The sequence below is a fragment of the Camelus ferus genome, chromosome 10, assembly GCF_009834535.1.
Source record: "Camelus ferus isolate YT-003-E chromosome 10, BCGSAC_Cfer_1.0, whole genome shotgun sequence".
NCBI classification, from domain to species: Eukaryota; Metazoa; Chordata; class Mammalia; order Artiodactyla; family Camelidae; genus Camelus; species Camelus ferus.
This window is the reverse complement of record NC_045705.1, coordinates 3,414,576-3,441,366: the sequence shown is the minus strand read 5'-3', so window position 1 is coordinate 3,441,366 and position 26,791 is coordinate 3,414,576. Positions and strand designations below refer to the sequence as shown.

Sequence of the window (26,791 nt, the reverse complement as noted above, 5' to 3'; positions counted from 1 at the left end):
TTGTCCTGAGTTCTGTGGTCATCTTTATGAATATTGCCTTGAACTCATTATTTTGTAGATTGCTTATCTTCACTTAGTTCTTCTTTGGGGGTTTAATCTTATTCCTTCATTTTGAACATGTTCCTCTGTCGCATCATTTTGCCTAAGCGCTGTTTTCATTTCTGTATTTTTGGTAGGTTGGTTACACTTCCTGATCTTGGAGGAGTGGCCTTTTGTAGGAGACGTCTTCTGTATCCCAGCAGCATACTCCACTCTGGTCACCAGAACCATATGCCCTAGAAGTGCCCCCAGTGTGGGCTGCAAGGGTGCTTCTGTTATGGTGGGCTGACTACTGTGTGTGGTCTGGTAGGTGTGGCTGGCCCCTAGTTCAGTTGGTTGCCAGGTCCTACCCAGAGGAGGCTGCCAGCTGCTGGTTGGTGGGGCTGAGCCATGATGTTGCTGGCTGAAGAACCCCGGGGTTGGAAGGGGAGTCCCAGGGCTAGTGTTGGCCTGCCATTGGGTGGGTAGAGCTGGGGTGCAGGGTTGGGGTTCCCATATCTAATGTCAGCCTGCTGGTGGTGGGGCCAGTTCCTGACATGACTCACTGTGAGTTCTGGGATGTCCCAAAGCTGATGAGTGGGACTGTATCTCAGGGTAGCTGGCTGAGGGATTCCAGTTGCTTGGAGCTGGTGTTGAAGTGATGGTGGACAGGGCAAGGGCCCAGGGTTTCCTGGGGCTCATGCTGTAGTCAGTGGTAGTCAGAGCCGTGCGCAGGTTCTCTGGCTGCAGGGCCCTGGGGGTCCTGAAACTAGTGTCAGCATACCGGTGAGTGGGACCAGATCCTGGGGCCGCTGATGGGCCCAAGGTTCCCAGAGTCAATGTTAACCTGCTGGAGGGCAGGGCCAGGGCCCACGGGGTCCTGGGCTGGTGCAGGTCTGCTGGTGTGTTGGTTGGATCCTGACAAGACAGTCTGCAAATTGTGGTAGTCCTGGAGCTGGTTTGGTCTGCTTGTGGGTGGGGCTAGATCCTGGGGCAGCTGGCTGATGGGCCCATGGCATTTCAGAGCTGGTGTTGGCCTGCTGATGGGCGGGGCTGGGCCCTGGAAGGTCCAGGGGCTAGTGCAAGCCCACTGGGGGGTGGAACTGAGTCCTGGGATCTCTAAGTACAGGTTCTGGGGGTCCCAGGGCTAGAGCTGGCTCACTGATGTGTGGGGCCAGGTCCTTCATTGGACAGGGCCTTGTCCCAGGGTGGCTGTGGGCTCAGGGGATTTGAAAGCAGCCTGCTTCCTAGGGGAGGGCAAGGACCTGGGGCTAATTCCAGAATGGCACTTGTCAGCACCACTGTCCTAGTGGTAGAATGAGCTTGCGAAAGTGGTTGTTGCCAATGGCTGTGTCCTTAGGGCGAGCTCCAGTTGCCTCCTGCCTCTCCAGGAGGCTCTTCAAGATCAGTAGGTAAGTCTGACCCTGGCTCCTTTCAAATTACTGCTTCTGCCCTGGGTCCCGAAACCCGAAAGATTTCCTACTCTTCTATCTTGGCCTCTGGCCTCCATGATCGTAGATGAAACAGTTAAACAATTTGCTCAAGGACATGTAACTCAAGGAGAAACAGTAGAGATGAAAGCAAAACCTGTTCAACTTAATGCCCACGTTTTATACGTTGTGACACGTTGCATATATTCAAAGATTAGAATGATTTTGCACTGTCATCTTTTAAGTGTTTATTTTCAATATTTAATGTAATCCAGTTTCCCTATGTTGTGAAGAAACCCAACTTTCTAAGTCATCTAAAGTTTTATTTATTGTACTTTTCTAAGGCTTTCATATAATCCTTCTACAGATATAACTGGTCGGTCTCCATCGCTTTCTGGAAAATCACAGGAAAAACTTTCCTTGGACCTGCATCTGCTTTTTGGACCCTAGAAGTCTTTTATCTTTTCCTCCCTTGACGGGAAAAACGTATAGAAAGAACAATGTCCCCTGTCTTTGTTTATATTTATATTAACCGATTAAAATTCACTAGTTCAGCTTTTAAATATGTCTTTGTCCCAATGTCTTGTTTTTGCCAGGGTGACTTCTCTTGACTGTGTCTCCAATGACAAGGTGCTTCCTTTTGTTGAAGAGTCCGAGGATTTGGGGGCTTATTGAAGGAAAGACCACAAGGTGGCAGTAGCGCACAATGCGCTTTATTTGGGCTGCACTGCAGGCAAGGGGAAAGCCCCCCACAGCAGGCGCCCTTCCAGGGCAGGTGTGGGGCCACCACCAGGAGGGGAAGAGGGAACTCCCAGGCCAAAGGGGAAGCAGAGGGGAAGCTGAAGTCTCTCGGTGATGTTGCAGACAGCTAGTCGGGGATCAGCAGTGGCTCGGGTTCTTTTATAGCCTGAGGGTTTGTCTTGCGGATGCAGAGTATGCAAAACAGGCAGGCTCTAAACGTTTTAAAGTAAGGTTATTTGGGATTAAGTTAAAGTAATTAGATGTGTAGAAGTTTGAGTTTGGCACAGGCAAGCTTTTGAACTAGTGGTCTCAGTCTGCTGTGAGAACGTGAACAATGCGGGGCTGATGTGCCCAGGCCACCTTTGATCTGTTTATATATAAACCTTTATCATCCTAACTTTTAATTCACTGATTTTTGAAATTAGAGCTGCTGAGATTCTAATTTATATTAACCGATTAAAATTCACTAGTTCAGCTTTTAAATATGTCTGATATTTTAAAATGTGACTTTTGATACAAAATGTTAAGGCTGTCGTGAACTTTCAGAATCTCTACAATATCGCTCTTGAAATCTCGTCAGTAGTTACGTTGGTCAAGTCTTCATATGTAAAATAAATGGCTTAAACCAAGTGAGCTTTCAGATTCTTCGCAGTTCCAAAACCCCGATGAAGAGGGTTTAAGGAAAAAAATTCAAACTCTTAAGACAGACACATAGTGATTTTTTTCAACACGTGGAAAGGTGATACTTACGATGCTTGTAAGTAACTTAGAGAAGCTGGGGGAGAACGTTGTGATGTGGCCAAAATTTCCAAGTTCGTCATGTGTTGGGTTTTTTTAAATTTAATTTTTCAGATGAAATTTTTCATAAATTCAGGAAAGTACACATTTCATTCATGTTCTGAGGGGTACCAGAATATGCCATCCAAAAATGGACTTTTGGCATATGGATTATTTTGAGCTAAAGGCCATTAAGAACTATCGGGAAAAGCAGGGTTCTGAAAAACAGGGCACAAGTCTTAATTTCCTCAAGGAAATTTCCACTTAGAAAGTAAATTTCCACTTGTAGGGATGTCTCCCTCTTTAACAACTCTTATCAAAGGAGACGGCAAATCTGCATAACAAACCTTACTAAACAGCTCATTCACCATGCTTTTCCTGATTACTTTGCTATAACATGCCTCTCTCACCCAGAAGCCCCAAACCTCTTTTCCTTTGTTGGTATTTAAACACAAGTTCTAAACCTCTCTTTAAAGTTACTCATCACTGAGGGCTCTTATTTGCACATGTGGAATGCGCATGTTAATAAACCTGCCTTTCTCTCATTCATCTATCTTTGGCCAGTCTGATTTACAGGACCCCAGCTGGAGAACCTAAGATGGGCAGAGGAAGAGTTTTTTCCTTCCCTACAGTATAAACTGATGTAGAGGAGAAAAAAAGGAACTTTCCCTGTATGTTTCCTGAGTTCTTGGCTGTGACCCCTGCAATAAAAGATTAACAAGAAAAACAGAGTTTAACATATATACCTCGTGTGTACATGGGAGATACCCATGGAAAAATCAGTAACTCCCTGGGGTAGACTAAAACCACAGGCATAAATACCATCTTCGGCTAAAAACAGACAGGAGGATGTGTGGAGGCCAGTTATGGGGAGGTTGCCAGGAAAAGCAGGGTAAACAAGGGTGAAGTTTGTTATGCAGATTGAAGTTAGTGCTTTCTCATTTGTCACTTCTCACCCCATCTTTGGCCTGCCTGGCCCAGTCTTAGCAAGAATTCTGCTGAGTCATGTCAGTGAGAATCCCCCCACACTCGATGACTAAATTCTTTATCCTCCACATTTGATGTGTAAACCTCTGGCCAATCTTCTGCAAGAATCCACCTGCCCTTAACGTCTCCACTAAGCAATTTTACATCCACTGACCCCTTCACTCCACTGGTTGGCTATAAATCCTTAACTATATCTTTGGTGAATTCACAGTTGAGCCAGATCTCTCTCCCCTTTGCAAAGCTCTGATTGCAACAGTCCCGAATAAAGTCTTCTGTACCTATTATTCCTCACTTGCTGATGTTTCAACAAGTGTAAGAATAATTTTTCTTCAATAATACAACATAATCAACCCTAATCATCCTTTATACTTATTTTTAAAATAAACTGTTACAATATGCAATTGGTGCACTGAAAAGGTTATCGACCTTATTCACAACAGAGCAATGAAATTAAAACTATACTGAAATACTGTTTAACAGACTGGCAAAAATCCAAAAGTTAGACATTTTGACATTTCCCTTGATAAAACTGCGTAGGAAAAAATGAACTTACACACAGTGCTGACAGAATTGCAAAATGCGAACGCTTCTGTGTAGGGGGAGGTGTATTTGGCTATATCCAGCAAAATTACATATGAATTTGCCATTTGACCTAAGAATCCAACTTCTAGGAATGTATCCTAAAATAAGACGTGCGCCCATGACTATTCATTACAGCATGAATTGTAATAGCGAAAGATTAGAAACCACCTAGCTGTCCATCAATAGAGAAGTAGATGAATACATTATGGTATGTGAAATAAAATTCATATTTTATGGCAAGACAAGAAAAATTTAAACATAAAAAATTTTCTCTACTCTTTGGCTCCTTCTCTCTCTTCTACTGTAGCTGCATTATGCTTGGCCCAAATCTCTCCATCAGCAGAAATACCTGCTAAGCCATAAAGAGCAACATTCTCCTAGCACTAATGAGATAACTCCTTGAAAGTTAGCATTCCCTCCTAATCTTGTAAGGGGCCACAATGACCTAGCTTGTATAAACTGCAATAATACGTCATTTAACATAACAGCTCTCAAGAAAGCTTTTGACAGTCTCAAACACTTAACAAAACTATGCTTTGATCACTAACGGACAGAACAGTTCTTGGAGCTTTCTGAGAGGCTGTTCCTGGGTTCTAATCCTCAATTTGGCGCAAATAAATTTTCCATTTCTTTCTTATATCAACTGTTAATTTTTTCATCCACAGGTACCAGCTGAATATATTATGCTACATTTACACTATGGAGTACTGTGCAGGAATGACTCTCTCTCTATATATACTAGTAGAATAATCTCCAGAATTTATGTGAAAAAAGGTGGAGAAAAGTATGTTGCCGTTTATCTAAGAAAAAGGAAGATATGGATAAATATACATAATTAATTATATTTTTAGAATGAAAAAAAAATGTTTAAACCATTGCCTATGGGGCAGGGAGTAGAGGTGAGAATAAGGATTTTTCAGTGTGAAGGGAAAGAGTGACAGATGTACAACCAACGAGGTTAAAAAAAAAAAACCCTTGAATTCCTGAATTTGAAATGAAAGTGAGAATTCATAATACATTTTATTTAAAAAAAACAAAACAAAAAACAAAACAAGACCATATTTACCTAGCTCTGTCCACAGAACAGGTTATCAAAACTATACAACTCAGTAACAATTAGTACCACAAACATTCAGATTATGTTTTTTAACTACCATTTCCCACTAAAGGAACCAGAGCACTTTAAACAAATGGCTTGTTATTAGTATGGGGTAAGAAATGTACAAAACCAGCCTGGAAAGCAATCAAAGACTATCAGGACCACGTCAAAAGGACTCGTGAGCCAACGTGAATGAACTCCCACTGGCCTAAGGAACTTGAGCACAAATAAGACAATAATTGCAATGAACTACAACTCACAAAATATGTTTAAATCCCTGGATTCATAATGATAGCTTCTTACTTTTAGGGTTTTTAACCACCCGAAATATTTGGTAACAGTGTAGGTCATTATCTAATTTTATTTTTCATTAGAATAACCATTTATTCAGCATTACTTACTGACTAGTTAATCCTTTTCTTGCTGATACATAATACTAATGTCATATGTCCAATTCACACATGTATATATATATATATATATATTTTTTGGCCCTTTAATTTAGTTCCTTTATTTGTCCATCCTCATGCAACTACAATACTATCTTTTTTTAAAACATTTTTTATTGAGTTACAGTCATTTTACAATGTCAAAAATACTATCTTAATTACTATGACTTTATTATATAACTAATTATCTGGTGGACAAGCCCCTTCAAGCTTATTCTTCTTCCTCAAAATTTTCTTGGATCCTGTAAATTTTTCTACATAAATGTGAAAAATACTAGGATGGCCTCAACAGAAACATAGACCTTATTTTTAAAAATCACCAACTCTACACTGGAAATAAGAAAAACATTAACTGAGTAAGTGGGCAAGTGATCAATTTAACACTAAACTACAAGGTTATAGAGGATTAAAAGTTATAAAGTAGTATTTATTATACTTGAGTGTTACTGCATAGTTTTTTGGAGAAAACATTAAAGTCTTTTGAGTTTTTGAAATAAGAATTTTTCCCCTATACTTTTCTGGTCAGGAGAAGAACTGAAAAAGAGAAATAATCTTGAATCCAGAATGAACAATTCTTGCTATATATATTTTCCCACACATATAAAGAAAGCTCTGTAACTTTCCGAGAAATTGTGACTTGAACTAAACACCAAACTACTATCAAAATTCATGTGCATATTTGGAAGTTTTTAGTCATTGGGAGCCATGGCATTTCTTTTCTCTGTATCACAAACTGTTACAAATACTTTCTTTTTACTATTAACTTTGGAACAGAAGACCTCCTGTACTGTGACCAACTGGCAGGCAGAGATGACAGGGACAGGAAATGGGAAATGGCTCGGGGTCTTGGAATTCCCCTGGCTACCTAATTAAGTGGCTTATTATTTGGAAGTTTTTGAAATATTTGCCCCCTGGAGTTCCCCTGCGAGAAGCAGGCATCTGATTTCACTGCCAAAGAGTGTCTTCACAGGACACAAATTTTTAAAAAATTCAGTCGCTGCGATACAAGAAATATTTACTGCGTGCCCTTAGGTTCGCCCCACTAGAGGCGGGGGAGACCCAGCGCCCACAACCAGTAAAACCAAGAGGCTGTATTTACAATTTCTAACAGTTAACTACTTTAAAATGTCATGGATAAATGGGCTCTTCTGTGGTCCAGGTTCGGTTTTGACATATACATACATATATGAATGTGTAAATTCCGTTTTAAGTCACATTCAGAAAAAAAGGGAGATAAAAGCCTGCTCTGAAACCCTGTTCACGTGGCTGGTGACGAGCTTCTGAAATTAGGACACTGTCAGCGCATACGTCTCCAGAACAGAAAAACAAAAGCTTAAAAAGCAAAGATAGAGTGGCTGATTATGAAACAGACAGAATCCTAATATACCCTCTCAAAGATGGCCAAATCGCATTTTCGGAGCTAATCTTCTGACGCTGCTCTGCTTTCCAACACTTGGCCTTTTCCTCCCATTTCCACGGCCAGCTGTTGAAGGTGGACGCCACGCAGCTGCTGGGGATAAACGGTTACAACTGCTTCCTTCACTGAGGACGAGCTGCCAGCAGGTGGACTCGCCCCGCACACGGCGGCGCCCCCGAGAGCGGAGGTCAGCCCGGAGGTCAGCCCGGAGGAATTCGGCCGGGCTGCTCCCCACCCCCGAGCGCCGGCGGAGGCGCTCGCCACCCGCGCAAGGCCGTTTCCGCAGGACTTCCCCAGAGTCAAGCGCCACCGCTTAGCGTTTGCCACATCGCCCGCAGGAGAAGGTCGGGGACAGCGAAGCGAGGAAACGCTCAAAGCGCCCACACTGCGGGACTCAAAAGTCTGACCACCGCGCCGCTCAGCGGCCCCGCCGCCCCCGCGGGCTGCACAGCTGCCCACAGACGCGCGCGCGCTCCGCCCCGCCTGCCCTCGCGCCGCGGTGACGCGCCCCGCTCGGGCGCGCTGACGTCACTGTGAGTCGACGAGGGCCCTGCGCGGGCGGGGGGCCTCGGGAGCGCAGGACGGTGCCGCTCGGCCGCCTCTCCTGTCCGCGTCGCTGCTTCCCGGCTCTGGAGGCCGCCAGGCGGCCGCGCTGTTTCCGCGTTTGCTGCGCCGGCCCAGCGGTGAGTGCAGCTCCTTCCGGGCCCGGGCCGCGCGAGGCGGGTCGGGGCGCGCAGGCCGCCGGGGCCCACGGCCCGGAGGCTGCGACCGGGCGAGGCGGGGAGAGGGCCTGGGGCCCTTGGCCCGGGGCCTGGGGTCGAGGGGCGAGGGTCGCAGTGAGACGTCCGCTCTGTACGCTTTACTCTGGCCGAGGCTTTTGTTTAATTCGGACGCTCCAACTCTAAGACTTGGCAGTGGGAAAAAAAAAATACATATGTTTATTTGACTGACCTGTTTGCAAGTCTCCTCTGGCCTCCGCCCTCCTTTCCGGCCCTATGGACTTTGACCAAGATGTTTTCTCTTAGAACTTTTGCAGGGTTTTAAGCTTAACCCTCTGTGTTTCTTTGTTTAATATGTTCCAACGGAGACAGTTCTGTGGCGGCGACATCTCCTATTTCAGGTAGTTCCAACCGCCCCCTGCCGCTTTAGTAGCCTATTGTGTATTGTGAGAAACAGCGCCGGGAAATTAATGGGTAAAATCCAGTTTCCCTTCTCATCCCTTGCAGTCGTCTGTCTCCCCGCCGACTCCCCCTGCCCCGCCACAGGTTGCCTAAAGAGAGTAAAATCCACTGTAGGGTGCATGTAGATAAGCTGTAAAGATGTGACATCAAGTCCTGGTATAGCGAAAGCGAACATACAGGTGGTGGCGCTCCCAGGGCCAGTGTTTCACAGGCCATTGTGCTGTATTTTGTGTTTGTTTCTCCTTTCTGTGGCTTGTTGCTTTGGGATTGTGAGGGGATGGTAGAATTTAAGGGTTTTTATTAATGAGTTCCTGATGAATTTACTCTCACTGGTCAGTTTGCTTAGTCCTGGAGAGCCTCGACATTAAAAAAAATAAGGTTACCGTCTAGTGATACCGTCTGAGTAACTGCTGGTCTGTTGCTGGTGGGGTGCAGTCTCTTTTTCACCAGTAGTCCCCTTTTGCCTCTAGCAAACTGCCAGAGATATTATCCTTAACCTATTAAAAGTTGTCACCAGAAAAAGGGAGGAGAGCAAGGACAAAAAATTTGCCTATGTGGAAATGTCCATCTGTTTCAAAGTTGTACATTAAAACAAGATGTATACTTAGTGCTAAGGGGAGTATATTGCATTTAGTTTAATTAAGAGCTTTTCCAATTAGTTTTCGCGACAAATTGCTGGAATTAAAATGTGTTATTTAAAGTGTAAATCACTTTTAGAATTTACTGAATAAATCGAAAAGAATATAAACTGTATTACAGTTTTCTAAATAGTTTTTGTTTTTTCTTTTCAGATATACAGCCCTGAAGAGTTTGCTTTTTTCCCCTCATTTTTTCCTCCCTGCGGTAATAAATCCCATTATGCAGACCCAGAAACTTTATGAAGGGATATAGTTTGAATTCTGTGGAGTGTAATTTTGTGTATGAATTATATTTTTAAAATATGAAGGGTTTTCAGAAAGAAGGCTAGTAAAGTTAATTACTGGTGCATTATTCATGAGTAGTGGTTCTGCTGGTAATATCTTGTTAGGTATTTGTGATAACACTAGGAAGGACAAGCTGTATCTTGATAAATTGATTTAACTGCAAAATGAATGATATTATAGATGCATGATTCGTAAATGAAAGACAGGGTATTTAATTGTTTTGTAAAAAGTTTCTGTTGTTGAAAGTTTATGGCTAAAACTAGTTAAGTTTATGGAGAAGACACCTTCAATGGATCAAGTAAAATAAAGTGGAATGCAAAGTTAGACAACATAGTAATGATGCTGCAGGAAATGGAAACAAATATAGACCATATTTAACAAAGATGGAAGAGTTGGCAGTTTGTGAACTTTAAGTAAAATTTATTTCATTTGATGTAGACACTATAACATGCATAGGTTCCATGAAGCTTGTAGGTGTTGACATTGCCAAAAGTTGTTAACAGAAGCTAATTTAACCTTAAGTAATTACTGTGGTGATAAGCTATGTGAAATTAGCCTTTAGATAATGTGACCATATGAAGACTTTAACAGAATAAAATATTTTTTAAAAATATCGTATTAAAGTGCTTATGGGGAAAGAAGCCTGAATATAGTTTTTTCCTCCTGTAGAATCCTGTAGAAGTTGGCTTGATATCCAGACTTTGTAACTTGTAACCCAATGCAAATTAAAGGCATAATTTAGGTATTCTAGCCTTGTTTGGAATTTTGGGAATATAAACCTCCTTGAAAAATCAAGGAGTTTTAACATATTTTCAGAACTGTGTCAACTTCTTTCAGGTCATTAGGTTAACTGTTACACCAAGTAATGAGCAAATAGCACTTGAGATACTTAAAAGAGTTAATATAATCCCCAAGAGTTTTAAATGATATCTTGGTAATTTAGGAGAGAGATTCATCCTACCTGAGTATAAACTCAAGTATAAATCCAGCAAAGAAGGTGTTGTGAATTTTACATAAGCAGGAGCCTATCATTTGATTCTTTTTTATGGAAAAAATCTAATTTAGTATTGAAGAGATGAGAAATTTCATGTGAAGGATTTTAGCCATCAAAAAGTAACATCACTTATGCACAAAACTACCTCCCAAAGTCTTATCCCAGGTCCCTCGTATCAAAAAATTAGTATGATGGAAGACAGCACGGTCTTGTCAGATTGGACAATCGGCAATAAACAAAAAATGAAATATGACTTTTCATGTGAACTCTACCGAATGTCTACATATTCAACCTTCCCCACCGGTGTGCCTGTCTCAGAAAGGAGTCTTGCTCGTGCGGGTTTTTATTACACCGGTGTGAATGACAAGGTCAAATGCTTCTGTTGTGGCCTGATGCTGGATAACTGGAAACACGGAGACAATCCAATCGAGAAGCATAAAAAGTTGTATCCTAGCTGTAGCTTTATTCAGAGTCTGGTTACTGTGACTAATCTGGAATCCACCCCCAAGAATGCTTCTCCAATGAGAAACAGTTCTGGACATTCATTATCACCCACTTTGGAACATAGTAGCTCATTCAGTGGTTCTTATTCCAGCCTTTCATCAAAGCCTGTTAATTCTAGAGCAGTTGAAAACTTCTCCCCATTGAGGACTAACCCCTACAGTTATGCCATGAGTACTGAAGAAGCCAGATTTCTTACTTACCAAATGTGGCCGTTAACCTTTCTGTCGCCATCAGAACTGGCAAGAGCTGGCTTTTATTATATAGGACCTGGAGACCGAGTAGCCTGCTTTGCCTGTGGTGGGACTCTAAGTAACTGGGAACCGAAGGATGATGCTATGTCAGAACATCGCAGACATTTCCCCAACTGTCCATTTTTGGAAAATTCTCTGGAAATGCAGAGGTTTAGCATTTCAAATTTGAGCATGCAGACGAGTGCAGTGCGACTGAGAACATTTATGTACTGGCCATCTGCTGTACCAGTTCAGCCTGATCAACTTGCAATTGCTGGTTTCTATTATGTGGGTAAGAAAATGTATAGCTGTATATTTTATCTAGTTCATTTTGATTTATGTGTTAGAACACGTGTATTCAATTTTATTCTTTTGTTTTCTTCAGGTCGCAATGATGATGTCAAATGCTTTTGTTGTGATGGTGGCTTAAGGTGTTGGGAATCTGGAGATGACCCGTGGGTAGAACATGCCAAGTGGTTTCCAAGGTAATTGTTTAGAAAGGTGTTTCTACACAGAATTCTGTGCTTAAAAGAAGTAGGCATGCTTGCCTGATTAAGTTTACATTTCAGTATAACAAAGCTGCTTCATACTTTAGGGAATTAGCCTTTTAAAACACCAATTTTTCTTTTAAATGTGTTCTTCTTTTAAAAAATATAAGTTACAGGTAATGATCTAGTGATTCACAATTTTTAAAGGTTATACTCCATTAACAGTTATTATAAAATATTTGCCGTATTGCCTGTGTTCTACAATAGATCCTTGAAGCCTATTTTATACCTAATAGTTTGTCCCTCTTAATCCCCTATCTCTATATTGCCCCTCCCTGCTTTCCTCTCCCCACTGGTAACCATTAGTTTGTTCTTTATATCTGTGACTCTGCTTGTCTCTTGTTTTATTCACTAGTTTGTTTTATTTTTAAAATTCTGCATATAAATGATACCATACCGTATTTATCTTTCTCTGACTTATTTCACTTAGCATAATGCCCTCCAAGTCCATCCATGTTGCTGCAAATGGCAAAATTTCATTCTTTTTAATGGCTGAGTAGTATTCCATTGATATATAATACCACATCTTCTCTATCCATTCAGCTGTTGACGGACACTTAGGTTACTTCCATGTCTTGGCAACTGAATAATGATGCTAGGAACACTGGGTGCATTTATCTTTTTGAATTAGTGTCTTCATTTTTTCCAGATATATACCCAGGAGTGGGATTACTGGGTGATATGGTAGTTCTGTTTTTAGTTTTTTGAGAAACCTCCATACTGTTTTCCACAGTGGCCACACCAATTTATATTCTCACCAAGAGTATATGAGGATTCCCTTTTTTCCACACCCTTACCATTTGTTGTGCTCTTTTTGATGGTAGCCTTTAATTTCTGACAGGTGTGAGGTGATACCTCACTGTGGTTTTGATTTGCATTTCCCTGATGGTTAGCCATGTTGAGCATCTTTTCATGTGCCTCTTGGCCATCTGCAGTTCCCCTTTGGAAAAATGTCTATTTGGTTCTTCTGCTCATTTTTTAATCAGGTTGTTTGGTTTTTGATGTTGAGTTGTATGAGCTGTTTACATATGTTGGAATATTAACCCCTTATTGGTCATATCATTTGCAAATATTTTCTCCCATTTAATAGGTTGTCTTTTTGTTTTGTCGATGGTTTCCTTTACTGTGCAAAAGCTTTTAAGTTTAATTAGGTCCCATTTGTTTATTTTTGCTTTTATTTCCTGTGTTTTAGGAGACAGATCTAAAAAAATATTGTTGTGATTTATGTCAGAGTGTTCTGCCTATATTTTTCTCTAGGAGTTTTATGGTATCCAGTCTTAATTTAGGTCTTTAATCCATTTTTTGTATGATTAAAATACCAAATTTTAACAATTATTTTGATAGAAAATATTATAGAATGTTCTGTGATTTCTTCTTTTGTAAATCATGTATTTAGGATATAATTTAACTTATTCCTGATGACTCACTTAAAATTATGACCATATAATTCACATTTCATTTATATATTTTCCATTTTGCTTTAAAGAAGACTTCAGGATTATAAAAATGTATAATAGAGGAACAAAAAAGAAGACAAGTTAAAAAAGCCTAAGAAGGGAAAAGGGAAACAAAAAGGGACATAAAATAGATCTAGGAATAGGACAAATATAAAAATTTTTATAATAAAAGCTGATTATACAGTCAGAATTGTCTGATTATAGTTATAAATTATTTTTTCTACATAACTTAATTTTGTTATGATATATCACTTTATCTCCCTTTAGTTACTGTTTCTAACAGTATCTCCTCTTTTTAAAACTTTTTTAAAAAATTATTTTTCAAATTTTACATGTAGTGAGATTCGTCTCCCTGTGTCCTATTTTATTTTTTACTATGGCCTAGAAAGAAGTTAGAGGTGGTGTTGCTGATGGAAATAGAATTAGAAATTAATTCTGTCTGTGTTACTGAGTAGCTAACTGAACTTTGACAAGTCATACGACCCTTTGAACCTTTTCTCATCTGTAAAATGAGGGAGTTGGACTAGATATTTTTTTTAATTGTGGTAAAATGTACATAACATAAAATCTACCATTTTAACCATTTTTAAGTATGCAGTTCTGTGGCATTAAGTGCATTCACATTGTTCTTCTTTCATTACCACCATGTATTTCCAGACTTTATCTTCCCAAACTGAAACTTAAATTCGTTTCATTGATTCCCCATCTCCTCCTCTCCTCACCCTTGTCGCCCATCATTCTAGCTTCTGTCTCTACAAATTGGACTATTCTAGGTACCCTGTATAAGGGGAGTCGTATAATACAGATGATGCTTTGACCTGTGAGTACCTTTTACAATAATGGGGAATCTCTTGAACCTCTTTAATGTTCGTAATGTTTCAGGATAAATTTTGACTTTCTAAGTCTGAAAAGTGACATATATTTTGTTTACTTTAAATTATTTTTTAGGAAAAAGCATGTTTTATTGTCAGAATTTTGAATGACTTGATTATGCTCTGTGAGATTGTCTGCATGTTAATTTGAAATTTAACATTGTGTTAAAAAGGTAAAAACAGCTTTCAATTATAAATGAGACAAAAACAGCTTTTCAGTTACAGTATTTGAATTGCTGCCTTTGTCCTTCATAAAACAAAACAAAATCTAGGTTTATTTTTATAATTTGTGTTTTATTTTAAATGTTTAAATAAGGGAAAAGGCCAGGGATGCTTCTTGTAAGCATTTCTGAAAACAAATTTCAATTATAGATAATCTTGAATTTCTGTAGATAAAAAACCAAAATGTATAACCATTATTATCACTGTATTTTAATACAGTTCATGTATTCATTTATCAAATATTTGGGTGCCTACTGGATAATATTTTGTTTTTATTTTTTCCTCTTGGCATTTTTAATAATAATAGACCATTCAAAAGAAGAGATAATAGGGTTTACATCTCTACATACCAAAGGAATTTCCTTTCTTCATCAATATTGGTATTTACATGACAGTGTGGAATCATAAAATGAAAAAGCAAGCCAAAGCAAAACAGAAAAACCAAATTAAAGTGAAAGGCAAAATTTGTGCTACTGTTACATATGAGGTTGAAAATGAAATTAATAGGCAGACAAATGCTGGTTTTGCAGCAGACCAGTGAAAATACTTCTGAGGGATTCATCTGGATTGAGCATGCTGATTCATGACAATAATGGCATTATCTGGGGGCAAGAGTTGTAGGAATAACTAGTTGGAAAGAATAACCAAACGTCATTGTGAGTGTCTTTTTTTCCCTTCTGATATTTTTATAATTGAAATATAATTGACATAAAATATGTTAGTTTCAGGTGTAGTGCACAGTGATTTGTCGTTTGTGTACATTATGTTGTATATCACATCCTCAAGGCTTACTTATTTTATAACTGAGGTTTGTACCTCTTAATCTCTCTCACCTGTTTTCCTGTATCCCCCTCCCCCACCCCACTCCATACTGGGTACTATTTTAGATGCTGAAGGTATAACAGTGTGTAAGACAAAAATGTTTTGTCCTCAGAGAGTTTATTGGAGAAGGATGTAATATGGGGCAGCCAGTGTTGGTTATACTTCCTGCCTTTAGTCATTATGAACATAAGTTATCAATCCCAGAATAAAAATAACTTAGAACTATATGAAGGTCAAGCACAATGACAGCTAGCTGTGTTCTCTGGGCGGTAAACTTGAGTCTTGACCATCTTATATGATGTCTGCTAATTCTCCCCGTTCACCAGTTGAAGGACATGTGGGTTGTTTCCAGTTTGGAGCAATAATGATAAAACCGCTCTAAATATTAATAAACCTTTGCGGACACATGTTTCCATTTTGCTTAGGAAAATACTTAGGATGGATTAGGGGACTGGATGGCAAATTTTGTTGTAACTTCATAGGGAGCTGCCGAATTGTTGTTTGAAGTGGCCGTATCATTTTCAGTTCCCACTAGCAAGGTACAAGACCTCTGAGTGTTTTACATTCTTAACTACATGCTGTCAGTCTTTTTGATTTTAGCCATTCTAATAGGTATGTCGCATTATTTCACTGTGATTTTAATTAGCATTTCCTTAATGATTAATGGTGGTGAGCTGCTTATTTGCTTATTTGCCATCTATACACAGTTGTCCCTTGGTGTCAGTGGGGGATTGTTTCCAGGAGACTCCCAGGGACTCCCCACCAGGAAACCAAAATCCATGGATACTCAAGTCCCTTCTTCAAAGGCTTAGTACAGTTGGCCCTCCTTATCTGGGGGTCCTCGGAACTGTATCTTCTTTGATGAAGGATCTGTTCAAATATTTTTCCCATTTTAAAGTTTTGTTTTTAATTACTAAGTTTTGAGAGTTCTTAATATATTCAGGATACAAGTCCTTTATCAGATGTGTTTTGCTGAGTTTCAGTCTGACTTGTCTTTTCCTTTTCTTAACAGTGTCTTTTGATGAGCCGAAGTCTTTAATTTTGATGATGTCAGTTTATCAGTTTTATCTTTTATGGATTATGCTGTTGGTCTCTTAGCTAAGAAATCTTTAACCTAAGGACAAAAAGATTTTCTCCTGTGTTTTCTTCTAGAAATTATGTTGTTTTAGGTTTCACATTTAGGCATATGATTCATTTTTAGTTTATCTTTGTGTGTAGTATGGGCATAGATCAAGGCTCATTGGTTTTTTTTGCATATATATATCAAGTTGTCTAGCACCATTTGTTGAAAAACAAAAGGAATGAAACACATGTTATGTGAACTTCCTGGAACACCTTTGAAAAATTCTAGTAGTTTAAAAACAAGTATTTGGGAAACACTTATATTATATATAGATGAAAATATTTGATTCTGTATTTTTTGGAGGGAGGGTTTGTGCTTCAAATGTAATGGAAGAGTGGACACTTTAAGTGTTAGCTTAAAGTTTGCTATAAGCTCACACTGCTAATAGAAGAGATTAGCAGTTGTTACTTTGTGAAAGTTCACATTTTAGGAATAAATACCAAATTACAGTTTCTGAAACTGTCTTAAGTTCCCAAGGTAAATTGTCTAGAACAGCAATTTTTAAGCTTCAGCTTGTGTTCCTTTGAGACCCTTTTATTGTTATTGTGCTGATGCAATTAAATAGAAGACTTCAGAATGCATCAACACATAGTAAGTCTATAATAGTTATGAGAATTTTGTTCCTGTAAGATGTGTATGTGTACTCCGTTGTGATATAAAATGTTTGTACTATAGGGTACAGTCAAAGAGTTTGAAAGTCACTTTTCTAGAATGATCAGATTATATTTTCGGTATAAAAGAATTGAAGAAGTTTTTCCTTACGTTTTAGATGTGAGTTCTTGATACGCATGAAAGGGCAAGAGTTTGTTGATGAGGTTCAAGCTAGATATCCTCATCTTCTTGAACAGGTAAATGTGTTTTTGTAATTGGCAACGTTGAATTCTCCTAAATAATAATTATAAAATATGATTAGAAGTGATATTTACATCTATTTTCTTATTAATTATTATTACATGTTTTGTATCCATGTTAACGACACCTTTAAGTTTTATTTTTCTAATTACCTTGTTTGTTCAGGACTTTTAAGAACAGACTGTTTTTCAGTTTTTTGAAAAATCACCCATCCTGCCGCTGTACATACAAATTTATGGTGTGGTTGGTGAGGGTCTTTAGTGTCTCCTCCACCTTTTTGAGAAAACAAACAAAAAATAACTTTTGAGGAGTTTGGAACTTCTGAGAGTGATCCAGCTGAAGTATGATTCTCTACATGTAATGAGGAGCCATGAATACTTTTTCCTGCTTTCCTGAAACTAGAGAAATACTTGAGTTCTAATTTGGAATTAGGTGAAATTTTTATGATGATTAAGGTAAAACAAAGCAAAGTGAATTATGTGAATTACCCAGTTTTCAAAGAGTGTGTACATTACTTAAACATCTTAATGTTGCTCTGTTCAGGTTGTTTGAGATTTCTAATTCTACCTATTTTTTTTCCCCGGTTTCATTAGCTGTTGTCAACTTCAGATACTCCTGGAGATGAAAATTCTGATCCACCAAGTATGTATAAAAACACTCCAAATATAGAATGGGATTTTAAGTAAGAATACTAAGAACAAAAATATGTAAACAAAGGATTTCTGAGGTCATAGGAAAAGGTGCTAGGAAGTTAGCTGATAAATATTATGTATCTACTAAGATGCATGACATTTTTAGAGGATTCTCAGAAGTATTCTAGATTTTGTTCTTTAAATGCTGATGTTGCAACTGGGGAGACAAGACAAATGCAGAAGGAAAACAACCACAGCAAATACACGTGCCCGTTGTGTACTTACGTTTATTATAAAGCAGTTTTCCAGCAGACGGCAGTCAAGTGTCTTGAAGAATTATGTGTAATTTTCTTTGTGTAATTTTCATGAAAGTGCCATATTGGCTAGCGTTGATCTGTTAACAGAAAATGACCCCCTGAACACCCTATCTAAAGTGTCCTTGTGCTTCCTAGTTTGTTTTAGGCACCTTACACTACTTTATTTTCTTCACAACATCTGTCACTATCGAAAATCGTATTACTTCTTTAAGCACATCTTTTTAAACCGCATCTGTAGACATATTTTGTGTGTACTAGTCTTCCGTTTCACTGTTCTTCCTTCCCTTGTTTGTTTTGTTCTCTCTGCTTTGTCTATCCGCTTCTCTAGATCCTGTCCATCCTTCAAGTCCAAACTCTTAAAGCCACTTTTTCCATAGTCTTTGTTGATTTCCCCCACTTTCCTGGCTGAATTGAGGTAATTTCTCACTTCTAAATCTGTGTGGCATCTCGGTTTCCGAAAGCGACTACACATCACAGTCATTTGGGGAGTTTTTAGAAGATTCCTATGCCCCGTCCCTGGAGAGTCTCTCATTCAGGAGGTCTAGGATGCAGCCTGGGAAGGGGTGTTTTTTAAAAGCACAGCCTGTTACGATAACCTCAGCTGATCCTTACCAGCTTCAGACTTTTGTTGGAGTGACAGGTGGTTGGTGCACGTAGCTCGTCTCCCTTACCAGGGTATAATCGAAACTAAAGATTGTGTCATAGTCATTATTGTTCTCCACATTTTTATATTTATGGGATTTACAGAGATGTATGTCTTATTAACATAGTTGTTCATTTCGGACCTGGAGAAAGTTCTTCAGAAGATGCAGTCATGATGAATACACCTGTGGTCAAAGCTGCCTTGGAAATGGGCTTCAGTAGAAGCCTGATAAAACGGACGGTACAGAGTAAAATCCTGACTACGGGAGAGAATTACAAAACAGTCAACGATATTGTGTCAGCGCTTCTTAATGCTGAAGATGAGAAAAGAGAAGAGGAGAAGGAAAGACAAACAGAAGAAGTGGCGTCAGGTATTTGGGGATGTTAGTCACCTGCCTTCTTTCTCAGTGGGGCCCACAGCTCTGTCTCGTGTCGCAGGACAGCGCGCATCCTCGCCTGTCCACTGACAGCTGGTGGTCGTTTCCAAACCTTGCATCCCCTCCTCCAGGGTGGGCAGTGTATTACCCTAGTCCCTAGTTGAGAACCATTGACTGCATTTTTTTTCTGAATGTTTGTTTTCCAAGAAGATCCCTGATTTATGCTGATCAGAGGATTTTAACATAACTCTTTTCTTGAGCTATATTGCATTTCTTCCTCATATGTAACAAATTTAAACTGTTTTAAAAAAGCAAGATTTTAAAGTTGAATGCATGTCTTATTTCTTTTTTTGTTGTTGTTGTTCCTTCAAATCACAGTCTTAATACGGTATTTGACTCTCTAGTCCTTGCTAAGTGATCCTTGTACCAAAAGTAGAATCCGTGATGAAATTCTAGAGTTTGATGAGAAGGCCCTGCCCAGCCCAAAGACAGGAGACCCCTGATTCTGGTATTCATCCAAATTATGTTACGCTTCACTCCCAAAACGAGTCTTTCTGAGTAATCATTCCTCTCAAATATTAATTGAGGATGAGCACCTGTGCCAAATACTGTGCTAATCGTGGTGCTGATTTTCAAGGAGCTTGTAGACTAGCTGTGGAGAATGTGCAAAGGATGGGGTTAAAGAGCCAGCTGAGATGAAGGTTGCACATGTGGTGTAAACTGGGTATTTGGGTGGAAGACACTTTCTGTTAAGGCTTGTAAGTACTGATAGGAATAGTTTAAGAACTGTCTTATGTGGCCATGTAACAAAATGTTTAAAGTCTGATTACTAGTTGGGACAGATCTGTGTTTTGATCCTGGCTCTGTCAGTTACCAGTTTGGCAATTTAACCAGACTTGTTTTCTCATCTGTAAAATGAGGATGATAATAGTACAAATTGCATGGGGCAGCTGTGGGAATTAAATGAGATGTTACAAGTAAAACAGTTTAGTGCCTAGCACATCAAAACTTTTTTGTGAAGTAGATTGATTTGAGAAGTAGGAGGGGCTTTGTGAAAGAAAGGGCCTGAGGAGAGTGAAGAGATTACAGGATTGATACGCAGTTAAAAAACACAGGTGAAATGAAATCACTGTAATGAGTCTAGTCACTAGTTATGTGACTTTCTTCTACCTTGTAAGGTTCAGAGAACAGTCATGAAATATGAATTTGAAATTAATAAGAGAAAAAGTCAAATAAGGAATAGGGAGGAAGAGTTCAGGGTGCTAATAAGAGATCGCTGAACACCTGGCTGATTTTTAGGTAGAATGGGAAGTAGGCAAGCCAGGAGACGGCTCTGTGTTAGTAGGGTTGGGAATGACATGGAGATACTGTATCGGGGGAAGGACACATTTGTTAGTAGTGAGGTGAGCTATTAAGGTAGAAGAGAGGGGAATTTCATAATTTTGAGATGGAAAGAGCATCTCACTTCTAGAAAGAAGTAAAAGGGGAAGGAAATAATCTTCCTTCTTTTACAGCTTTACAATAGACTTCTTTTTTATTTTACATTAAACTTGTACATGTAGAGATGTACTTTTTTTGTAAGGCTGAAAAAGGCATTTAAATATTATGGTGATTGGAACATCAAAAGAAGGAACTTTCTGAAAAATGCTTCCGGATTTCATGCCCATATTCCATAAATGTAGGAAATTTAACTATGGACTTCTGTGATTTGGGGTTAAAAAAAAGAAAACATTTGCTTTTTTAAAAAAAATTAGGCTTGATTCATATGCATTTGTTACTGCTGTAAACCCAGACATTCACAAGATAATATTGGTGGCTAACAATATGCCAGTTATTGTGCTAAGTACTTTTAATGTACTGTCTCATTTAATCCTTACAACTCTTTAAGGAAGATATGCTACCTACATTTACAGATGAGGAAACCGAGGTGTATGGAGATTGGGGCACAGAGCTAGTAGGTGGCTGAGCCAGCGTGGGGATCTGGGTCGCCCTAATTCTGCATCTCAGACTCTGTAGCCTATGGCTTTTTAGGCATGGAGTTGAAAAGGACACTCATCTAGGAGACTTGGTCCTACAACTGAATTTTTTCTGTAAGGAGCAGCCATACCTGAGTGGATCTTTTTATCACCTGAGACAATTTATATGAAAATACTGATAAAAGTAAAGTGATACAATGCAGAGAAAACCCAGTGTTATTAATTTCATGGGGGCAAGGTACAGAGGTGGAAAATTTATACTGTCCTCTCAAATTCTCTACTTACTTTTCAATAGAATAAAGCGGTGTTCTAAGACACAGAAATATATAGACTTTATTTACTTATTTAAATTGAAGTACAGTCAGTTACAATGTGTCCATCTCTGCTGTGCCACACAATGTCCCAGTCATGCATATACATACATGTATTTGTTTTCATATTTTTCATTAAATGCTATTACAAGATATTGAATATAGTTCCCTGTGCTACACAGAAGAAATTTGGTTTTTATCTATTTTTATATATAGTAAATATATAGACTTTAAAAAGTGACATAAAGAAAGACCATATGTGTGCTATATAGTAAGCCTTGGCTAAATCTCCTGAAAGTTTTCCAAATGACAAACATTAAAGTTCGCACAAGTAATTTTGTCCCTCTTTTTTGAGCTCCTATTTATCTAGTGTCTGAGTTATTCATAGGGTTGGTTGTTAGTGACTATAAGAGTGTAGCTGAGCAATTTATAATCTGACGGATTTTTCTTTTTTTTTTCTTTTTCACATGGAGATGATTTGTCATTAATTCGGAAGAATAGAATGGCTCTCTTTCAGCAGTTGACATGTGTGCTTCCTATCCTGGATAATCTTTTAAAGGCCAATGTAATTAATAAACAGGAACACGATATTATTAAACAGAAAACACAGATACCTTTACAAGCACGAGAGCTGATTGATACCATTTTAGTTAAAGGAAATTGTGCTGCCAACATCTTCAAAAACTGTCTGAAAGAAATTGACTCTACATTGTATGAGAACTTATTTGGTGAGTTTGTTAAAATTATTTTAGAAATTCTTGGGATTATGTTCATCTTTGTGTCTGACAAACAAATCTAATTAGCAAACTATAGTCTATCCATTTAATTTCTTAGAAGAAGGTGAAGTCTTTTATTGCCCAAGTAGTATGACTAAATAGTTTCTGAGCCTGTGTAGCTGGAATCTCTGTTGTTCAATGTATAGTAGGTGAAAAAAATAGGTAGTAGGTGAAGCAGCCTTGTACTTGGTAGTGTGATGCCTTTTTAAAGTATTTTTTTTAATTGAAGTTTAGTTGATTCACAGTATTATATTAGTTTGAGGTGTACAGCACAGTGATTAAAAATTTGTATAGATCAGACTACGTTTATAGTTGTTAGCTATATTCCCTGTGCTGTAGCTTGTTCATTTTAAACACAGTAGTTTGTATCTTTTCATCCCCTCTCCTCTCTTGCCCTTCCCCCCCTCCCCTGTCCCTACTGGTAGCCACTAGTTTATTCTCTATATCCCTGTCTGGTTTTTTTCTTCTTCTTCTTTTTCTGTTATATTCACTAATTTGTTTTATTTTTTAGAATCTACATATAAGTGATAACATACAGTATTTGTCTTTCTCTGACTTATTTCACTGAGCATAATACCCTCCAGGTCCATCCGTGTTGTTGGACTTGGCAGAGTTCATTCGTTTTTATGGCTGAGCTGTTAAGAGTGATGCTTTTTGTATGTTCTTCTTTCTTCAGTGGAAAAGAATATGAAGTATATTCCAACAGAAGATGTTTCAGGTAAAACAGAATTGACTTAGGACCAACATGAAATATTACCTTTATTATCTTTTAAATGAGAGGTAAAGAAGAGACAATTTCACTGAAGTTTTTGTTGTTGTCACTAGGTCTGTCACTGGAAGAACAGTTGAGAAGGTTGCAGGAAGAAAGAACATGTAAAGTGTGCATGGACAAAGAAGTGTCTGTCGTGTTCATTCCTTGTGGGCACCTGGTGGTGTGCCAGGAGTGTGCCCCTTCTCTAAGAAAATGCCCCATCTGCAGGGGTATAATTAAGGGGACTGTTCGTACATTTCTCTCATGAAAAACAGGCTTAACGTTAGCCTCTACATAGAAGTCTTTGAAATACTGTTGAACGTTTGAAGCTATCTGAAGTCAAAAAGGAACTATAGGTTCTTCAGTAACATTTGTGCTCTGCTCTGTTTTCTTTGGTAATAGTAACCTTGTTTCAAAAAAAAATAGTATCGTGTAATATTTAACCTTAGTCTCTGTTTATATGAAAGGGAAGATGGATGTTTGACTGAGCTATATTAGTATACATGTGTGAACACAGGAGAAATTAGAGGAGTGGTCTTAATGCTGCAAGGCATCATTTCAGGAGTGACTGGATTTGGTGTTCTGTCTGAAAGCTTCGAGTACTGCGTTAGAGTGTAGTTGAGAACTGGAAACCAGGAGCTCTGGAGTTTATCAGCGATAGTTCCAAATTGTTGTTGGTGTTTTTTCACTTGTGTTATAAAGTAAGGGTTTTTGTCTTAGTGGTAAGAAAGCTTTTCCCTAATTTGTGAGAAACATCTTAATAAAGGTCTTCTAAAAAACTATGTCATCACATTTTTTTCCTCTGATTTAAAAAGTAATTTCCATGAGCCTTCATAGGGTTGTACGGATTAAATGAGATAATGTATTTAAGCATAGTACCTGTCACCTTGTAAGCACTCAGATGCTAGCTGTTATAAAAAAATGAATTCATGAAACAGATTACCAAGAAATGTTTTTTAATAGTAATGGGATTTTTGAGAATTTCCTTTAGATAACAGTATCTGTCCATTTGCTTTGTATATTATAGATATAATTTGAATTAAAAATCCGTATCAAAAATCCTTTAAAAATTACGTAAATCATCATTGAGATTTTTTAAAAAAAATGGTGTAATCAGTTTGTTGAGGAGGTGGAGTACAGGCAATGGTAAGTGTCTCTTTTTGGCCCCGTCATATTTGACCTTTCCCAGGTCTGGGTCCATGGCAGACTTCTGAGGCCAAGTGAGGAGGTCTCATATTAAACACTCAAGTTCCTTCTGAATCTCATAACTCCTTTAGATCCCTTTAAATAGAGAGTATAGTGGGAAGAATAAAAATTTATCTTTTTTTTTTTTAAGTTGCCAGACTGTTAGGTGCTCTTTAATGACTGTTAAATAGAAATAGGAATTCGATAGAAGACTGTCCTCAAAGCCCTGGGACGCACCCAGGGGAGCAGGTCCTGTGCCAGCCTGGCCACAAAACAGCACCTTTCTTCTGGGACTCGTGCTCTCACAGCTTTCGGCCTGGGCCTGGGTCCCCAGAAAGCCTGGTCCTCTGCTGGGCAGAGAGCTGCCCAGCAGGCTCCATGAAGCTTCCATGGGCGCAGGCCTGGCCCTTAGAAGTCAGACTTTGCACTGGGCAGGGAGTTGCAGCCAGTTTTCCGTGATGCAGGCTGGGCCCTGGCTAATGTGTGTGGCAAAGCCAGGAGCAGGTGTGCTTGTGAGGGTCTGGGGCCCACCGGCCAGGCCCTGGCCTTTGTTTCCATCCTAATGTGCTGCTGATGCATTTATGTTAGTCCAAATGCACACATCTAGGGTCAGGACCTCATGTCAGTGAGTTTCTCCCTGCCATTATGGAAGGAATGTAAAGAGAATTAAATCATTTTAGAAACTGCTTTTTTCTTTTTGCTTAATAAAACCATGTATTGAGGCTCCACCGTGTGCCAGGCACAGTGCTATTAGATTGTTTAGACAAGTAAGATGTGTTATAGAGCTGAATTGTGTCCTCCCAAATTCACATGTTGAAGCCCTAATCCCCAGTACCCCCAAATGTGGCTGAATTTCAAGATAGGACGTTTTAAGAGGTAATTAAGGGAAAATGAGATCATATGAGCCTGAATCCAGTATGACTGGTGTCCTGGTAAGAAGCGATTAGGGCACAGACACACCCAGAGGACCATGTGAAGACACCAGAGGAGGATGGCCATCAACACGCCAAAGTAAAAGGCCTCAGAAGAAGCCATCTCTTCCAGCATCTTGATCTCGGACTTCTAGCCACCACAACTGTGGAAAAAACAAATTTGTTATTTGCGCCGCCTAGTCTTGGGACCTTGTTATGGCAGCTCGAGCACGCTGATGCAAGGTGCTGAACGCCTTAAAGCACGTTAGCTCTCATACTTGTAACAGCCGCGGGGTGAAAGTGGAACGAGGCCTGCCTGGCTCCTTGGCTTGTGCTTTTTGGGCAAATTGTCCTATTAAGCTATTTTGATACTTTCAAAAATTGCACGACTGCCATCCAACATAAAAACTGTAGCTTTTTATTTAAGTTCTGTTTGATGGTTTATTTTGACTTCATTCAGCTATTCAGTTTTAATTATGTATAAAAACTATTCTTAACATTCAGTAAAAATATTGCATAAAGTATAAGTAATTGGAAATGTAATTAATATTTTATTCACTTGCTGAATCCTCATGCAGCTAAATCAGAGTCGGATTTATCCTCTCTCTGGTAGTCCCTTCCTTTCTGCCCTCCTAATGGTAATAATCAGCGTCATAACAGGTATTCATTATGTTGAACAAGTAGGTGAAAGTCAGATGCTTCGTTAGATTTATCTATTGCCATATTTAATCCTTAACACCCTAAGCAATAGTTATCCCTTTTTTGTAAGTGGAAATTCAGGCTCAGTGAAATGATGTGGATTGCTGGGGGCAGCAGGTGGTGGGCAGTGGATTGCAGGTGATAAGGTGAGAGTGCCTCCAAAATATGTACCTTTTTAAATGTTAATCTTTTGTTAAACCACACTTCAGTTTTTTACTTATGTTTGGAAATAATGTGTTTCTGTTTCTTTACTCTTAACATAAATGGGGAGGATCATGTAACTTACCCTCTGGTAGGCTTCATGCTTCTCTGGTAGTGCCCCACGCTCTCCCTGAAGGCAGCGCAGTCCTGGAGCTGAGTGCGCTCTCCTCTGCTCCTCGCTGACACCTTGGGAAGCCCTTTGCTTGCTGACTGCCATTCCAGAGGTCAAAGGACATCGGGCTGTCAGCTTTGAAGACAGGCTTAAATGCTTTCCTAGAAGTGTAACATTTCAATCAGTATCCCCAACCATATGTAAAATAAACCTATTACAGCGTAGTAGCTGTTCTGAAACATTTTGGCTTCAGAACCCCTTTTATAATCCTAGAAAAACTACTGAGGACCCCAGAGAGCTTGTGTTTTATTGATGTCTACCATGTAAGAAATTAAAACAAAATTTTAAAGTATTTAATTCATTTGAAAGTAAACACATTAAATATTTTAAAAATAAAGCGATGCACATTACATGTCAATGTAGCACTTAACGAAAAATAAGTATTTAAAAACTTTAGTGAGGAGAGTGGCGTTGTACATTTGAGCAAAGCTCTTCGGTGTCTGGCTTTATAGATGACAGCTGGATTCTCATGCTTGTATCAGTGTCTAATGTCTTGCTGTAAGTTGCTTTGATTAAAAGATGTGAAGAGAAATCAGCTTCAGAGTACATATTTGAAAAAGGAAGAACTTTTCAGATAACTGGATTTTTCTTTTTTGATGCTTCACCAAAACTT

General features: G+C 39.0%; 1 protein-coding gene and 1 long non-coding RNA gene across 3 annotated transcripts; one reads left to right on the top strand and one right to left on the bottom strand.

The window, feature by feature from the left end:
* Positions 1 to 4,796: 4,796 nt before the first annotated feature.
* LOC116666294 lies at positions 4,797 to 12,215 on the bottom strand. The gene is made up of 3 exons (XR_004323056.1): positions 12,017 to 12,215; positions 4,838 to 4,842; positions 4,797 to 4,807 (listed from the first exon to the last, which is right to left on the bottom strand). It is a non-coding gene; the product is annotated as an uncharacterized LOC116666294 (long non-coding RNA).
* BIRC2 (baculoviral IAP repeat containing 2) lies at positions 7,427 to 26,710 on the top strand. Of its 2 annotated transcripts, none has more exons than XM_032488249.1 (9): positions 7,427 to 8,183; positions 9,473 to 11,624; positions 11,718 to 11,817; positions 17,146 to 17,224; positions 17,822 to 17,870; positions 18,948 to 19,190; positions 21,957 to 22,211; positions 22,936 to 22,977; positions 23,085 to 26,710. In XM_032488249.1, exons 2-9 carry the CDS (start codon positions 10,730 to 10,732, stop codon positions 23,276 to 23,278), a joined length of 1,857 nt encoding a protein of 618 aa, XP_032344140.1. In that variant the 5' UTR covers positions 7,427 to 8,183; positions 9,473 to 10,729; the 3' UTR covers positions 23,279 to 26,710. The 2 variants fall into 2 exon arrangements, with proteins under 2 accessions (XP_032344140.1, XP_032344141.1); XM_032488250.1 differs by lacking the exon at positions 7,427 to 8,183 and adding an exon at positions 8,218 to 8,620.
* The last annotated feature ends 81 nt before the right edge of the window (positions 26,711 to 26,791 follow it).

What these genes read in the sequence shown, in the direction of transcription:
- BIRC2 (XM_032488249.1), top strand. Translation starts at nt 10,730, where the DNA reads ATGCACAAAACTACCTCCCAAAGTCTTATCCCAGGTCCCTCGTATCAA. An exon ending in TGAAAATTCTGATCCACCAA is followed by an intron (nt 17,871 to 18,947) that starts GTATGTATAAAA and finishes TTATTAACATAG; the next exon opens with TTGTTCATTTCGGACCTGGA. An exon ending in TCCAACAGAAGATGTTTCAG is followed by an intron (nt 22,978 to 23,084) that starts GTAAAACAGAAT and finishes TGTTGTCACTAG; the next exon opens with GTCTGTCACTGGAAGAACAG.